The sequence below is a fragment of the Diaphorina citri genome, unplaced genomic scaffold (genome assembly GCF_000475195.1).
Source record: "Diaphorina citri unplaced genomic scaffold, Diaci psyllid genome assembly version 1.1 scaffold1681, whole genome shotgun sequence".
NCBI classification, from domain to species: Eukaryota; Metazoa; Arthropoda; class Insecta; order Hemiptera; family Psyllidae; genus Diaphorina; species Diaphorina citri.
In genome coordinates this window covers 21357-38466 of record NW_007379107.1, presented here as the reverse complement: position 1 = coordinate 38466, position 17110 = coordinate 21357, and the positions used below count along the sequence as shown (strand labels likewise).

General features: G+C 36.6%; 1 protein-coding gene and 3 long non-coding RNA genes across 4 annotated transcripts in view; 3 read left to right on the top strand and 1 right to left on the bottom strand.

The window, feature by feature from the left end:
* The window catches only part of LOC103516853 (heterogeneous nuclear ribonucleoprotein 27C), a 22899-nt gene extending 9222 nt beyond the window's left edge, over positions 1–13677 (top strand). The window contains exons 3-8 of the mRNA XM_026829141.1: positions 40–184; positions 508–787; positions 1031–1132; positions 5338–5444; positions 5996–6080; positions 13366–13677. Coding sequence (XP_026684942.1) covers positions 40–184; positions 508–787; positions 1031–1132; positions 5338–5444; positions 5996–6080; positions 13366–13460 — 814 coding nt within the window. The 3' untranslated portion in view covers positions 13461–13677. The remainder of the gene's footprint in view (positions 1–39; positions 185–507; positions 788–1030; positions 1133–5337; positions 5445–5995; positions 6081–13365) is intronic.
* LOC108253378 lies at positions 6539–9449 on the top strand. Its single transcript, XR_001809732.2, has 2 exons — positions 6539–6626; positions 7677–9449. It is a non-coding gene; the product is annotated as an uncharacterized LOC108253378 (long non-coding RNA).
* On the top strand, positions 10595–12659 carry LOC113470592. Its single transcript, XR_003393595.1, has 2 exons — positions 10595–11303; positions 11446–12659. It is a non-coding gene; the product is annotated as an uncharacterized LOC113470592 (long non-coding RNA).
* Positions 13678–13805: 128 nt separating the features above from the next.
* On the bottom strand, positions 13806–15395 carry LOC113470593. Its single transcript, XR_003393596.1, has 2 exons — positions 14853–15395; positions 13806–14822 (listed from the first exon to the last, which is right to left on the bottom strand). It is a non-coding gene; the product is annotated as an uncharacterized LOC113470593 (long non-coding RNA).
* Between the last annotated feature and the right edge of the window lie 1715 nt (positions 15396–17110).

The following is a 17110-nucleotide window of genomic DNA, read 5'->3' as shown; positions in this document are numbered from 1 at the left end:
GTTGACATGTTATAATTCCCATGTTTTCTTCTACAACAGGTTGACATATTATATAACGTGTTTTCTTCTGCAACAGGTCGAAATCAAGAAGGCAGAACCCCGTGATGCATCTAACAAAGGCAATGACATGGGCAACAACCAGTGGGGACCCCCGCAGAGTGGAGGCCCTATGGCTATGGGTCCGGTAAGTAGTGACCATTGTATTATTAGTATTTTAATTTTTAATAGAGACTGTAAAATAGAATTCTTGTCTCTAAATAGACGAGAGAAGGAGAAAAGGAAAAAGCTAGCTGTTCCGAGAATGTATCTTACTGTTCAGGATGTTGTTTGGTGGAAATCACCTGGCACTCTCAAGGCAAAGTTATTTTTTGACGTTGATTGACCACTGTGAAGATGCTGCTCTAATATTTGATCATGATTGGCAACTGGGAACCCCTTAGGGACCCCTATTTTCAGAGGTCTAAGTACAGTTCACTGAACCATTAATTTATTCATCTCTTGTTACAGAACATGGGTATGGGCACTCCAAGTGGTCCGATGGCTGGCATGACCCCAATGGGCCCTGGCAATATGATGCAAGGATACCAGGGTTGGGGCTCCACACCTCAGACCCAGGGTTTCCCCGGACAATGGGCCCCATCAAGCCAGACTCCGATGAACGGCTACGCTAACCCTTCGGCACCACAAGGGTACACGAATTGGGGCGCCCCACCCGGCCCTCAGGCTCCGCCCCAGTGGGGCTCCAGCTATGGTGCACCACCCCAACAGACGGGCTATGGCTCTTATGGTATGTTGTTTTGAAATTGATACAATGTGGTAGTAATTTATGATTGCAAAGGTTTCAATGGGTTACATTCTTAGGCTTTTGTTTAAATTTAAACCTATCATAACTGTGTCTCTTGTATATTTTACAATATAGAAATCTCCTTAGATAATTGTGTCATTTGTAATGATTTTCCACGACTTACCATTGTAACAAAAACTCAATTTTATATCAAATATACTTATATCTTATCTTATGATTTTCCAGGACCCACCAGTGGGGCCCCACAGAGCGGCTACGGTAACAACTGGAACTGGAACATGCCCCAGAACGGGCCCACAACCCCCGCAGCCGGGGGCCCGCCCGCAGGAGGCGCCACGGGAGCGGCCCCCACCGGCCCTAACCCATCGGGCCCTTCGGCCGGCAAACCTCCCGCTGATTATTCGGCCTATGGAACCTACGCCCAATATCAACAGGTGAGAGGGTTAATTTTTTTCAGAGGATTTTTTTTTGTACCTACTTGTTCAGAAGTTACTTCAAAGGAAAATTGTCACAAATGAGCATTGACAAGTGTTATTAGAGGGTTAGGTTAAAAGGAGCTTTCACAGGTTGAACGGTGACCAGTGTTATTATAGGGTGATAAATATCACTTCCAAATTCTTGGCCAGCACCTGAGAGCTATGTCTAACTGATGAGTTCAAATAACGAAACGCGTCTTAGGCTGCTCCCAGGTGTTGGCTAAAGTTGCATTTGGTTGTGAAAAAATCAAATCAGAGGTCAAAAGTCCAAAAAATAACTGTAAAAGGTCGAAAATTCAATTTTTATTTTTCGTCAGAGTTCAGGACTCTGACGTCAGACTTCAGGAGATGCATAGAAACATATGTACAAAAACAGATTAATGTGTTGCCAGCTTTGCTTGGGACATTTGATGTGATGTCATCTCGTACGGGAGTGTATGCTGTGACGTCAGAGTTCAAGATTTACTGGTATTTTTTAAATTGATTTATCGCGGGATCTAAAAGTTGTGGAAGCAAAAGAAAAGTTCAGGAATCCCTCATTTTCCCAGCTTTTTGACTTTGAGAAAGTAAACAATCCTGGATCTAGGTAGGGTCCTGTCCTGATAAGCCCTGGCGTTCAGGTTTCTAATTCCTTTATAATTAATCTAGGTGGAGAAGGGGGGAGCAGAAAGATAGAGAGAGGATTTTTTTTTTTTTTTATGTAGGTAGGTAAATTTGTTTCCCCATAACTCCTTAACATTGAGTCTGATGAAATTTGGTAGACTTCTGCCCAGGACCCAAAACTGAGTTTATTTTTATTTTATTTATTTGTACAATTCACGGCTTACAAAACAAGTTCAACCTTGATTTATAAGTTTTAAACTAATAGATCAAGCAATCTGATAGGCTCCTAAGTAAAGGCTTGATTGGGTCCATTTGCTAAAGAATTAGTGATCCCACTTACCTAAGACCTGTACTAAATTACTTGAGATTTTGTGATCTTGTAGGAATTCTCAAATGATCAATTCTTATTCCATCTACTTTCCCTTCAGCATGTCATAGGGGCCCAAAGAGATTAACAAAATTTCAATGTGAACCTGAAAGCCAGGCTTCAGGAGAAAGTGAGGTACCTGGTCAAATTCATGTCAATGGAATATTGCTACAAAAAATAGCTTTCACAAATGAGCAGTGACCAGTTTTATTATAGGGTTAGGTTAAACACAAAAAGGAGCTTTCTGTTTCATTGTTGTGGCTTCTGAATAATTACCAAATGTGATGGCAGTGATAGATATATTGTTCTTTTTCTTCTGTTACAGAAAACTTTTTGTTGGTGGACTCAGCTGGGAGACAACTCAAGGTATGCTCAACCTACAATTAAAAAAAAAGTGGTACTTGGTATTTTTGTGCCCAAATGTTAACTTTGAATTTCTGTATTGACAAAGGAGCACCATAAGTACAAAACCTATGTTTTATGATAGATCCTTTAAATCAGTGGTTCTCAACCTTTTTTTACTCATCACCCCCTCAATCCTTTTCACGTAAATTTAATTTAAGAATTCCCTTTTCACGTAAATTTAATTTAAGAATTGCCCAACATCATATTTCAAATCAATCAATCAATCAATGATTCTTGAATGAATTCTACCTACGTATGTACCTCCATTTGCCATTATCTTACTGTAGGTAGGTAGTTAGTACCTACAATGGAAAGTCTTGAAATCTAACAGATTTTTTTTTCATTAACTTCCATCTTATGATTAAAAATGTGAGTGCCCCCATTGGTCTTTGCCCCCTTCTCTTCTTTGCCCCCCAAAAATCTGAAATTGCCCCTGTTGAGAACCACTGCTTTAAATAAAGTACTATGTATTGAAGTTTTTCCACACTCAAGTTTCACAACCTTCTGAAAAATAGGCTAATTTTCAGCTAATTTTCTGCTAAGTAAAATATTTAATAAATTTCTTGCATTTGTTTCCAATGTTCAGAATCACTGCAGAGATATTTCAGTCGGTATGGTGAGGTTATTGATTGTGTTGTGATGAAGAACAATGAGACCGGCAGATCCCGTGGATTTGGCTTTGTGACATTTGCCGACCCAAATAATGTGGGTGTCGTCATTCAGAACTGCCCACACACACTGGATGGTCGTACTATTGACCCCAAGCCCTGCAACCCGAGAACCCTACAGAAACCCAAAAAGAACTCTTCATTCCCCAAGGTAAGACTTTCTCCCTCCAGGTCCATCAATAATATTAAGTGAGATCTATTTTTCTTTCTTTTCCTCTTTGGAGAGAATCATTTCCCTATAAGTTGAACAGGCTGCTTGGAACATGTTTTTCTTTTTTCTTTCTCCCTTACCTATTTCTCTTCTGTCTCTTTCTATCCTCCTATTCTTCTCAGTCAGCTGTCTTTTTCCTCTCCCCCTTCTTCCCTCTCTCTCCCTCCTATTGCTCTCTCTTCCCTATTTTCTCTTCCCTTTCTCCCTCTATTTCACTCCTCAACTCTCTCCCTTCTCTTTTTTTATGTCTTGTTCCCTCTCTCTGTTTCTTTCTTCTTTTTCCACTGTCTACACAAAGTTTCAATGGAGGAGTTGCAATTGGGAAAATATTATTAATAAAAGGCTGATTCCTACATAAAAAGTTGTGAAAAATCCAAATCTGAGGTCAAACTTGGAAAAAGTAACTTTAAAAGGTCGAAAATTTAATTTTTAATTGCTCTTCTAATGAAAAAGTTTGAAGAGTTGTGACATCAGATTTCACATCAAAATTTGTCTTGTCTCCCCCCACAGGTATTCTTGGGTGGTCTCCCATCAAATGTGACGGAAACCGATTTGCGCACGTTTTTCAACCGCTACGGTAAAGTGATGGAGGTGGTCATCATGTACGATCAGGAGAAGAAGAAGTCGAGAGGTTTTGGGTTTTTGAGCTTCGAGGATGATGATGCTGTGGACAGATGTGTTTCCGAGCACTTTGTGAACTTGAGTGGCAAACAGGTGAGATCAATCAAATACTCAAGTAACCAGTTACCTACTTAACTTTCCAATGTTGATTTGATTCAATCAAAATTTTATTGTATTGTTTATACATAATATATACAATTTAGATGTCCTTAAGATCAGCCTAGTTTCACTTACCTCACAGTGTTAGAAAGATTGTGGCTTTATTTAAGACTCTTCTTTGAAAAGAATAGCAAATCAAAGTACTTAACTTAACAAAGTACATAGCAAATCAAAGTACTTAACTAGAGGTCAAACAAATTAATTTTCATGTTTTGCAACAGGTCGACCTATTAATTCCCATGTTTTCTTCTACAACAGGTTGACATATTATATAACGTGTTTTCTTCTGCAACACGTTGACATGTTATAATTCCCATGTTTTCTTCTACAACAGGTTGACATATTATGTAACGTGTTTTCTTCTGCAAGAGAGAGAGAGAGAGAGAGAGAGAGAGAAAGAGGGAGAGAGAGAGAGAGAGAAAGAGGGAGAGAAAGAGGGAGAGAGAGAGGGAGGGGGAGAGAGAGAAAAAGAGGGAGAGATAGAGAGAAAGAAAGAGAGAAAGAGGGAGAGATAGAGAGAAAGAAAGAGGGAGAGAAAGAGAGAGAGAAAGAGGGAGAGAGAGAGAAAAAAGAGGAAGAGATGGAGAGAAAGAGACATGTTTTCTTCTACAACAGGTTGACATATTATATAACGTGTTTTCTTCTGCAACAGGTTAACATGTTATAATTCCCACGTTTTCTTCTACAACAGGTTGACATATTATATAACGTGTTTTCTATATACTGGCAGGAAATGACATATTATATACTGGCAGGAAATGTTCTGCAACAGGTTGACATGTTATAATTCCCATGTTTTCTTCTACAACAGGTTGACATATTATATAACGTGTTTTCTATATACTGGCAGGAAATGACATATTATATACTGGCAGGAAATGTTCTGCAACAGGTTGACATGTTATAATTCCCATGTTTTCTTCTACAACAGGTTGACATATTATATAACGTGTTTTCTATATAAAACTGGACCATGCCCCAGACCGGCCCCACACCCCCCGCAGCCGGGGGCCCGCCCGCAGGAGGCGCCACGGGAGCGGCCCCCACCGGCCCTAACCCATCGGGCCCTTCGGCCGGCAAACCTCCCGCTGATTATTCGGCCTATGGAACCTACGCCCAATATCAACAGGTGAGAGAGTTAATTTTTCAGAGGATTTTTTTCCCCTAGAGATATATTAACGTCGCTGTTTAACTGTTAGGATTTACCTACCATTTAGCGTCAAGCTACATTATTGGTTAGGTTTATATTAGACATCCCATGTATTGACATTATTGCTTACTGTTATATGTTTTTTGGATACTTCCTTGATACAGCATACAAAGTTGGCGAAATTGGCCACCTATCCTACTAACTGCGTGCTACATTGTTTAACTTCAGTGATCTATTGAGACCTGTGCCCGATATCACCAAAGTACGGAAAAGTTTTTACATTTCCATATTTTGTATTATTTCGTCCAAATTGAAAAAAAAAACTACTTTTCCATTGGCTATTTTCAATTTGTAAGATACATTTTCATACTTTGATGATATAGGACACTGGTGCTTGCAAAGTGTTATCGTTGCTGGATTAAAAATCCATTGAAAAAAATAAATAATAATAAATAAAGTGCTATCGCAAAGCCACGGGGTTAAAATTCCTTCCAAATTATCCACTAATGGTAGTAATAATTGATTTTCAGGAGTCCTCGAACTATTCGGGCCGGAATTACGCGGGTGCCAACACAGGAGCTCCCGGTACAGAAGGAGGCTACGGCAGTGCAACAGGTAAGTGGTGAAACACCTTCCTTCCTCTTCCTCTCTCTTTTCTCAATTATTCCCAGGTACTTTCGGGGTAGGGCTGAAAAGCCCTTTTTCATCCTCTTCACTCAGAGTTATATATCGGGTATTGTCAATTTTATACAGTAATTTTCACCTGCTTCACGAAAAGCTATTCTTGTTCCTACTTAAATAGGATCGGCGTTTCTTGTCAATCTTCTCCAGGCAGCCCTATTACCTGATGTCCTGATACATTTTTCTCACCCAAGTCTTCATGTCTCTCATGATCTGCTTCATGTAGTCGAGGGGTGGCCTTCCAACTGTATTAGTGCCTTCTATCATCCCCTCTATTACTCTCGCAGTGAAAAAAAAAAAAAAATAAATAATAATAAATAAAGTGCTATCGCAAAGCCACGGGGTTAAAATTCCTTCCAAATTATCCACTAATGGTAGTAATAATTGATTTTCAGGAGTCCTCGAACTATTCGGGCCGGAATTACGCGGGTGCCAACACAGGAGCTCCCGGTACAGAAGGAGGCTACGGCAGTGCAACAGGTAAGTGGTGAAACACCTTCCTTCCTTCCTCTTCCTCTCTCTTTTCTGAATTATTCCCAGGTACTTTCGGGATAGGGCTGAAAAGCCCCCTTTTCATCCTCTTCACTCAGAGTTATATCGGGTATTGTCAATTTTATACAGTAATTTTCACCTGCTTCACGAAAAGCTATTCTTCTTCTTAGCCTTTTCCTACTTAAATAGGATCGGCGTTTCTTGTCAGTCTTCTCCTGGCAGCCCTATTACCTGATGTCCTGATACATTTTTCTCACCCAAGTATTCATTCACACTTGATTCACTTCACTAAAAGTTACTGTCTGCGATATTTTCAAGTGGAAAAAAAAAACGATAGTACTATTTTTATTAACTACATAAATACCTATCTCTCCAAGCAAAAGATTTTTCTCCCTTTAACATCACGCTATGAATTTTGAATGGCACTTCCATTTGTCTTCTTCTAAGTTCTTGTCTTGCCAGTTTTTCTACATTATCTCTACGTATTTACCCTTTTATTCTTCTTTCGAACATTCGAATATTTCTTCATTTTCCAAAGTTCACTTCAGTTGACATACCTTGTCATTTTCCTAGTGGTCATTTCCATTTTTATAATAAATGGTTTTCCACTTCTCTCTTCTCTGTCCATCATCGCTCATCCATCATCGCTCTTTCTGTGACTTTCTTGAATTAAGATATTTAATTTAATTTTTAATTAAGTTCTTTTTAATAATGATGTTAAGAGAACCGATGAAAGCTGATAGGAGAAAAACTTTTTTTTTTAAATCTAGAATGAGGGTTTTGCATGTGTAAAAGGTAAACCTCTTGTGTCCCGTCTTTTCCCCTCTCCCCTGAACGTTCAAGTTCGTATGAATGGCGAACTTTTTGTACAGGTAATGTATATTCAAATTATATTTAAAACCCCACTATTGTAGTCATTACTTTCCATGTCCAAATTGTAGCCCTTAAGCTCCTCATTTTGAATCTCATCATCACTTTTTTCACACCCTCATTTTTTCTGTTCTTTTTTTCCATATTGTGTCGCGCGCGCTTGCTCAGGCTGGGATTAATCTAATATCTCGCGCGGTGGATTGTGCATTATTCTATCCGCCCCCTCTCAAACTTAATCCCCTAGGAACAAAACATCTCCCCTGTGTTGTATAGCGCCGAGTCGCCAACCCATATTGATTTTACTACTTTTAAGGCATAACTATAACCTTATCATTAGTGTGTTTATATGTGTAGATATTTCTGTGTTTCTTTTGGGGGCCCTTTTGCTTTTAATATTAAATTAGGTATCATCGGACATTTTCATGACATAATTTATTCTTTCTTTAGAACTTTCTTTAGACTTTTAGATTGTTAACTTTGACCAGTGCTCAGTAGTTAAATATGTATGTGATATTATTTTATTTTTTTAAAATCTAATAGTAGTAAATATTTATAATTCGAAAACAGTACCTACTTGCGCATATTTTCAGTGATTTCTGATTGGTTTAGGTGGACACAGTGGTAAACAGAATGCCTTGTGGAAGTGGTTCCTCTGTTCTGTTCCAAAAAGCAATAGTGACAGGTTCTTAAACTGTGTCCGCTTTCCGGAATAATGTTTCGTTTGTATTAGAACCGTTTTCTTTTCTCACAACAAATTTTTCAAAATGACAATCATTCGGATAAGGACTTGGTAGAAAACTATTTAAATTTGGCAGTGTGCAAGTTTGCTGATTATTCCTTCAAAATCAGTCACAATCTATATTGTTCTTCAGCAATCAAAAAGCTTTTTTTCCAATATGATAAGATTGATGTTTGTTTTTGTGAGTATTCTATTTTGTTACTCCAAATTCATCTCCTAAGAGCTACGATCAGAATCACTGAAAGTGTTTTCATCAAAAACACCCTTTTACATTTTTATGTTCCATTTTAGGTTATTTCAAAACAACTTAGCTTTATATATATATATATAAAAAGTTTAATTACTTTTAAGTATGTTAATGATTCGTTAAGTTGTGTATTAAATATTGAAGTAAGAGTTTTTTAATTGTTAATTTTATTCCTAAGTAAGAATTAACTAATTGGCTTACCTAACTATTAAGTGTGTGTATAGTTTTTCCTCGATATCTACTATAAAAATAAAAACTTGCTAAGAAATTTCTGTATACCTGATTACTTTTTAAGATAAAAACCATAGACTTATTAAAATTTAATCTGTACAGGGTGGCAATCTTATCACTTGACTATTCCCATGTAGATGTACGGTGAAGTGATTTCCTCTTCCGCCCTGTATAATTTGTCCTGTTGACAGAAAGTTCATTTATAATCTTTTGCAACTCAAATGGAAATTTCATTATGTTGGTAGAACATAAACAATTATCTTTCATTTAAAGTGAACTAAAAAGAAAAAAATCTGGGCATTTCAATTGAAAATTAAACGAATTTCTTACACTTGTACCTGGGCAATCAGGTTTCTCTCTTGGGTTTCAAAATGCTATGAATGTGAAAGATAGTCTTACCTATCTTGAAAATCCACTTCCAGTTTCACTTTTAATTAAGAATGTTGAACTCAAAACCATAGGAAATAAGTTAATATCGCTTACTTTTAACTTTTAAGATTCAATGTATTCGCCTGGTCAAAGTTTCTTTCTAACTCTCTTTCACTTTCTCTGTCTCTTCTCTTTCTCTTCTTCCTTTCTTTCTCTTTCTCCTCATCTCTGTATCAAGTGTTTCAATAGGCTGCCCTGAAGTGATAACCTTTGGAACGGACACAGTGACTAAGTTGGTGCTATTGATGAAAAACTTAAACACTTGAAATCAGAACAATATAATCAATTACAGAGCAAATTAATGAAATGTGTATATCATCTTCAAATATTATCTATCCGTCGTGAAAGTTTAAGTACATGCAAAAGAAAGGTTTAATAGGCATTTTTTTTTTTTTTTTCTTTGTTATTGAAAATTGTTTTGCAGGATGTCTCATACTTTTTCTCTTCTTATAACCCGGAACAAAATAATATTTTTCTCTCTTGAATGGTTCAGCTTTGGGGATCATGCTCTAACTTTTAGTGATATCTTGTGAACATAATATCCAAATAGTCAACTTAAGTTTATGTCTAAATATTTAAATATGAATTTGTTGAATTCTCCCTAGAGCTTCTTTACTATTAGATACTCACTAAAAGTTCATCTTACAGCAAGATAAATGGTATTTATTAAGAATTCAAAACATTTTCAGTTCGGGATTTAAGTTTTAGACTTGCAACAAATACATTAAAGTAGAATACATTCATTGTGATACTAATTTTAATTATTTTAATTCAACATAGAGTACATTTTTTATTTCAAAATCTGTTTTTATTTTATTTATTTTTCTTTTGTTTTTAAAATCTTAAGGTATTCTTATTTTTAAATTTAAAGAATAAGTTCTTTTTTAATTACTTACCAAACAAATATTAAAATTATGTCCTCTGTACAAAGTAAAATCTACGTAAAGTTAATTTTTCTTTTAATTGTTATAACCAAATCAAATTACTTTTTCTTTTCTAGTTTGATCTCGTGAAGAAATGTGTAGACTGAAATTCTCATTACTGATCTAACTCACACTTTGCATTGTAGTAAATAACACCCTTACCAAGCCTATATTCAAGCTCATTTTGAATCATATTTAAAGATATTTATATATACCTTTCAAATGATAAATACAAAATCCGGTCATGAAAAGCATAATCCAAATCAGTTATCCCGTAGCAAGTACATACCCAATTACCCAATCAAACAGGCTTGTCCAACCCGCGGCCCGCGAGCTCATTTTTGCGGCCCGCGAAGGCCCGCCTAAAAAAAATGAACAAAAATCACACCTTTTACGTTTGTGTACCGAAGACGTGTGTATTCACGCACTTGTGTCAGCTGCAGAGTGTCCACAGAAATCGCACTAATGTCATCATGTGGTGAATTTTCATAATAAAATAAAATTATATTATAATTATATTACACCAGGCCACTTCCCCCCCCTCCGTGAGTTGAGTTTTTGCGGCCCGCCAACTCTCTACCTTGGTCTCTTGCGGCCCTCGGGTGCCCTAAGGTTGGACAACCCTGGTTTAAAAGTTTCAATTTGATATCGTGTATGTTGGATTTTATCAATGTTCTCAAATGGATAGTTTGAGGCGGGGTCCGAGTGTTGCCCCTTGTTGTAAACCCTATTGAGAGTGTCGAAGGCCTTCTCGGACTTTGATAGTCACTTATCTCTGAAATATCGCCCATGTTGTGATGGTCTTTGAAACACTTAACAGAGAGCTCTTCATATTCTCTCTTACTCTCACTCTTAGTGTGCTCAGTGTTGTGTCGTTGGTGTTTTAAATGTCTATAGATATTATTAGGTTATATTTTAATCTTTAGTTCTTAGAAATAAATAAAAAAATGCACGTCGGAATATCATTGTCTATCTAAAGTATATGCATATTTAAAAGAAATTTGGTCCTCTCCTTTCCCTTCTTTTGTTGTCTCTGGGCTCAAAGTAGGAAACCGTAATGTCATTTACATCCTCAGTGATTTGCCCTTCCAAAATACTTCCCAGTCTTCACTATCAATCCAATTATTTATTTTTAACCTCCCATCATTTTTTACCTTCACTTTCCAAAATTCTACCTCACAAACCTACAGAAATGGGATACATATTTAGCAGAAGACGTTCACTAGGTGTTTGCAATAATAAATAAACACTTCTTTTCATCAGAGTTCTTGAATTTGCTCCATATCTTTACAACAACGTCTTCTTTGAGCTCATTTTTGTGCTTTCGGAGGCATTTGTGTTTGTCGTTCTACAGAAGACGTTCACTAGGTGTTTGCAATAATAAATAAACACTTCTTTTCATCAGAGTTCTTGAATTTGCTCCATATCTTTACAACAACTTCTTCTTTGAGCTCATTTTTGTGCTTTCGGAGGCATTTGTGTTTGTCGTTCTATCGTCGTCATTAGTTAGATTTCAACTTGTGTTGAGCACAACCTCTGTCATTTCACTCTCAAATTTGTCGCTTTCAAAACTTCTCTGATTGTCAAATGTCTACATCGCCGTTTTATTGTTAGGTACTTCTACTATTTACTCCGGTGAAATTTTTGTGTTTTCTCTTCTTCTACACAGTAATAGTAACCGACTTCTTTTGTTTTTAAATAAATTTAACCTCGAAAATAGTCTCCTATTAAATTAAGCCTACAGTAAATAAAAACGTAAATTTATTTTACATTTTATTGAAACCTCTAAACGTAACCGTTGAAAATTTATTGATAAAGATAAAAATAGTGGTAAGAAATTCATTGATTTTTATTTAATACACACTAGATTTACAATAAGACAGTTTTAATTTATCTACTCTAGTAAGTTGTTTAAATATGAAAAAAATATATAAAAAAAAAATCGAAACTTGAAAGTGAGACTAATGTATTTTAGTTTAATTTAAATTACGTGAGCTACTTTAAATTTTACATTTATTATTATACTTGAAAATAACTTTAGTTTCTTTTACATTTTAAGAAGAATAAATTTTAGGTGTTTGGAAGGATTGTTCGGGGGACTTGAATGTTTAGTCGTTTGATTTGTGTTGTTGGGAAAATCCCAAGTTTCCAATTGTTTTTCCTTGGAGCTTTCGCTCAAATACAACACTTTAATACAATAATACTTATAATGTGTAGAGCAGACACTTATCGCTCTGATTTTGATCTCCGGGCCATTCAGATAGGAGATCTGCCAAGAATTACTTGAACATTACGATTACGAGATATGACTGTTCCATAGCCAAAACATCACACACATTGACAGATTAATTTCATTATAAATGCTTAGAAATTGTGAATATTGAAGAAGTGGCCCATGTCCTAGCTCCCATTATCAGGTCCTCTGAACAGGAAATCTCGAATTACGTAGCTATAGACCTTCGAATATTGAACACAGCGCTGAATCTAATGTGTTACAAATAGGAATCGTTTTTTTTACCTACACATTTCTTACTTTTAAAATATGAAGAACTGTATCTGTCATTTGTATTAAAGATACCACATTTTTTTCAACGTTAAGCAACAGTCAAAACGTATCCTATCTACACACGAGTAACTTTTCCCCCTCTTCGATTTAAACTCCAAAAGAAAAAGTAATTTGTTAGATTTATTTATATTAATTTGGTAAGGCTTATGTTAGAAACCTATATTAAATTTGAAGAATCAATTCCTAATATTTAGTTAGAGTATTATCGGTAGTAAGGTATATATTATTTTTTATTGGGCACTTGATTTATTTTGGGAGGAACGACTTGGCGGGGTCTTTTTTATGCCACGAAGTGGTATTTTTGGGGGGGGACAATATTTCCAGAGCTATAAGCAGGTATTAACACAGGTTTTTAAAATTATAGTACTCTCAGAGTTTCAACCTAATTGTGACAAATTAAAGTCTCTTGGCTGTAGACTTTAAATGAGAGTAAGATGGCCGTTAAAAAAACGAATCACTCAATTGAAGAAGAAGGAGAAGAAGAAGAAAGCGGTGAAATCATGAGATTATGATTAACCACTAATGGCCAGGTCCACAAAGTTAGTTTAAACTCCGTTTAAGTTTTAACTCTCGGATTAAGGGAATCTGACTGGTTGATTTTTAAAAAATTCAAAAAAAAATTGACAATCAGACCTCTTAAAGAGCTCACTTTGTGGTCCTGGGGGGGTAAGAGTGTTTATGATAATCTATTAACCCATTGTATCCCTTATGTCCCATTTCAGGTGCTCCGCCGGTCGAGTACTACGAAGGTCCAGGCCCCCTTCGGAGCAACAACCCTCAGCCCGCCCAACCTTACCACCCCTACAGGAGAATGTAGAACCTTCACCCTCTCACGGTGAAAGTGGCCAACTTTTGCTGAAGGTTGGTGTCCTCAAGAGGTGAACTTTCCCGGGTGAATGTCAAACTGAGAATGTTCCGGACATGGTAAGGGTTAAGTGTTCAACTGAAGGTGTGTGAAGGGTGAGTGAGAGGTAAAGAACTACTCTTTTTAGTGAATTACTTAGTTAACTGAGTGAGTCAGACCAGGTATAGAGAGTTGAAAAGTGAGTTGTAAGTTTTATTTTAACTTTGGACATGGTAAGGGTTAAGTGTTCAACTGAAGGTGTGTGAAGGGTGAGTGAGAGGTAAAGAACTACTCTTTTTAGTGAATTACTTAGTGAGTCAGACCTGAGTGAGTCAGACCAGGTATAGAGAGTTGAAAAGTGAGTTGTAAGTTTTATTTTAACTTCCTATAGCCCTATACTTGGGCTTCTCTCACATAGCGCTTTGTTGACTGCAAAACCAAACCTATGAAAATGACTCACTGAATAGTTCACTGAAAAGAGTAGTTCTTTTTTTTTCATAACTCACTCACTTACTCTTTATATACCTCTAATAGTGTTAATTCAGATCTCCTTTTGTTCAAAACGGGTGTCATTTGTGAAATACAATTTCGCAAAAGTAACCCTCACAGGAGAAAAATAGGGTGTTTCTCCTACGAAGGTTCTCTTCTGTAAAATTGTATTCAATGAATGCCATCCGTTCAATTCCTAATATCTTTTTATCATGTGACAAGAAAGGTTAAGTAAGTGTTAACCCATTTCAGATCTCCTTTTGTTAAAATCTAGGCTAGTATTCCGTAGGGGCTTCTTCATTTGTTAAAGCGGTCTCTGTTTACATCCCTTGTGTGCCGCGTTCATTTTTATTATTTAGGGCTAACAGGGTTAGTCTAGGCTTGAGGGTTCTTTTTTTTTTCCTACTTGTGTACGAAAACTAGTCCCCAAAAGTAGGTGTTTTTGCCTTTCAGGAAACTGACCATTGGAAAATGGACCACTATTACAATGGAAACTGATTGGAGTAGTGGTCCATTTTCCAGTGGCCAATTTCCCGAAAGGAGAATACACCTATTCAAGGAATGTTCAGTCATTTAGCCCCTAGTACATATGTAATATGTTATCAGAATCTATAGCAACAAAGGTTAACCCGTTGATCTCCCTAGGTTATGTGTTAACCCCTTTCATATCTTTGCGATGCATTGATAATGACTGAGATTATTATTCTCAGGATGTGATTAAAAAATTTGACCCGATTACATTACTTTCCTTCCTATAGGATAAGGAAAGTACCTAAAAGGTTAAAAGTTAACCTGTTCAAGAGAGATCTATGCTAGTGCCAGCCATTCACGGTCAGACCGACAGACCTCCAGCCATTCACGGTCAGACCGACAGACCTAGGTCTGTCAGACCGTCTGAGACCGCGATCTCAAGCTTTTTCCGCCACCCACGTTCAGATGGTCTGAGCGTGAGTGACTGGGGTAATGTGTCTTGTTATTTTATTGATACTTTAAGGTACCTACTATTGTGTCATATCTAGGTATATTTACTTTATGTCCTACTCTGGCCGGGTTTATGATTTCCTGCATTTCGCCCCGGGTGGGAATCGAACCCGCACCCTTGCGCTTGCTACCTCTAAAGGTAGAAACACGCTATCATCACGTCACGTGAAGTCATGGGAAGTCAGGCTGTCCTGAACAAAATTACCTACAATATTATATCTGGGCAAACTTTGAACTACATCTTTCTAACCCCCCCCATGACTTCACGTGACGTGATGATAGTGAGTTTCTATTTTAAATTGTAGAAGCACGAAATTGTAGACCCGGCTATCACGTATTATGTTTTTATATTTAATGTTCATGTATTTTTTACCTCATAAGTTGATTTCCTTGTTAAAGTGTCTTTTACTCCCAATAATTAAACCAACAACGTAATGAAAAGCCTTTTTTTTTTTTTTTTTTTTCGTTGCACGCCAATAAATAGAAGAGTCAATTTTTTGATAGTAAAAGAAAAGAGCGATTTTCGTCTTTGAGCTAAGGAAGTCTCCGTGGGCAGTAATTTTGCGCAAGATGGTTGGTGCAACTTGTTCAGAGGGGGCGGTATTTTTCGTCATCGTCGGTCTCTCAATCAGACCAAGGGTGATTGCTGTGCTGACATTTGGTTTTGGCTAAAAAAATTTACGTGGATGCCCTTCGCACTCAACCTTTGTTATTTTTTTAGCAAGGGGAATTTCAAGCTGATATCTTTTAAAGTCCCCCAGCCAGACTAATCTGGTCTAATCCCTTACGCCCTTCTTAAATTGAACTTTTCAAATCAAACTAAAGGAAATGAGGAAAATAAAAACAGGTCAATTTTGAGCATAGAGCAGCGTTACTTAACATTGTATTTATAATTTATAATAATACTGCACCTACATAGGGTAGGTTGGAAAATAAATTTCTAGCATATCACAAATGTAAATGGGGAGTAGTAGGTTTATAAATTGGTAAGAGGGGCCATAGAGTGTGTGAGATGGAATTATCAGACAGGAGTTATACAGATATTTACAATCAGATAATAGCCCAATAACAATAATAAAAAGTTGAAACAAAGTCTAAGAAAAGTGAGAAAAAAAAATGCATAGTAAGTAGATGATTATAAAAATTACAAATAAATTAAACAGAGTGTCCAATTAAACTTCAATAGGCTTTGTATTAACACATATCTGTCAAAAACAAGTGACTTCTCACACACCCTGGAGCCATATTAACATCTAGGTACAATGTACATAGGTAATTAATTTCATGTACAAAATATGGAGGTAAAAACCTGTATAATACATAGTTAGGTTATTGCTTAAGTGATGACCATTTTCAAAACGCTTGTGTCCAAAATGACGTCACACTTACGCGGTCTATATTGGATCATTGAACGTCACTATGTCGTATCTTATATTTAGAGACCTTAGGTGTCTAAATATTTTATCATGGTAAAAGCAAAACTAAAAGTTGTCCCTCTATTTTCCATCAAAGGGGTGTCAAAAATTAAGTAGTTCTGTTGGTAGTAAATAAGGTTTGTTCGTAAACTCATTTTTTAGCCGTCCGCGTCCACCCTACAACTGATCAAAGTCGATCAAACTTTCCCTGGATATCATTTAGGTAATTAGGTTTAAAATTGGGCTTCGAATCTATCGAACGCGTATTTCTAGTCTTACAAAATCAGGTCTATGTTTGGGACATTTGCTTCCAAAGGTTTTTATTTTATGTGAAAAAATCCCAAGATTTTTTTCGTTTTGTTTTACGGAAAAAATACCTAAAAATATAGTAAAATAATTTATAAATCATGAAAAATAATCTTGATGATAATGATGAAAAAAAAAAAAACGGTGCCAGCATGGTAGGTAAACATTGGATTTTAGGATTATTGAGATATTGGGAAAATCCTACAATGCTGCAGTGAGCACCAAAGTTGAGACATAATAACACAAAGAAACTGCATTTGCATAACTCTTTGCATAAACCCTTTTTTCGGGGACTTAAAATCACCTGGGGGTTTGGAGGAGTTTGAAATCGCCCCCCACCTACACTCATCGGCGTTGGAAATCCCTGCATGATGTGTAGAGATCAGAGAGGTTGGTGTCCTCAAGAGGTGAACTTTCCCGGGTGAATGCCAA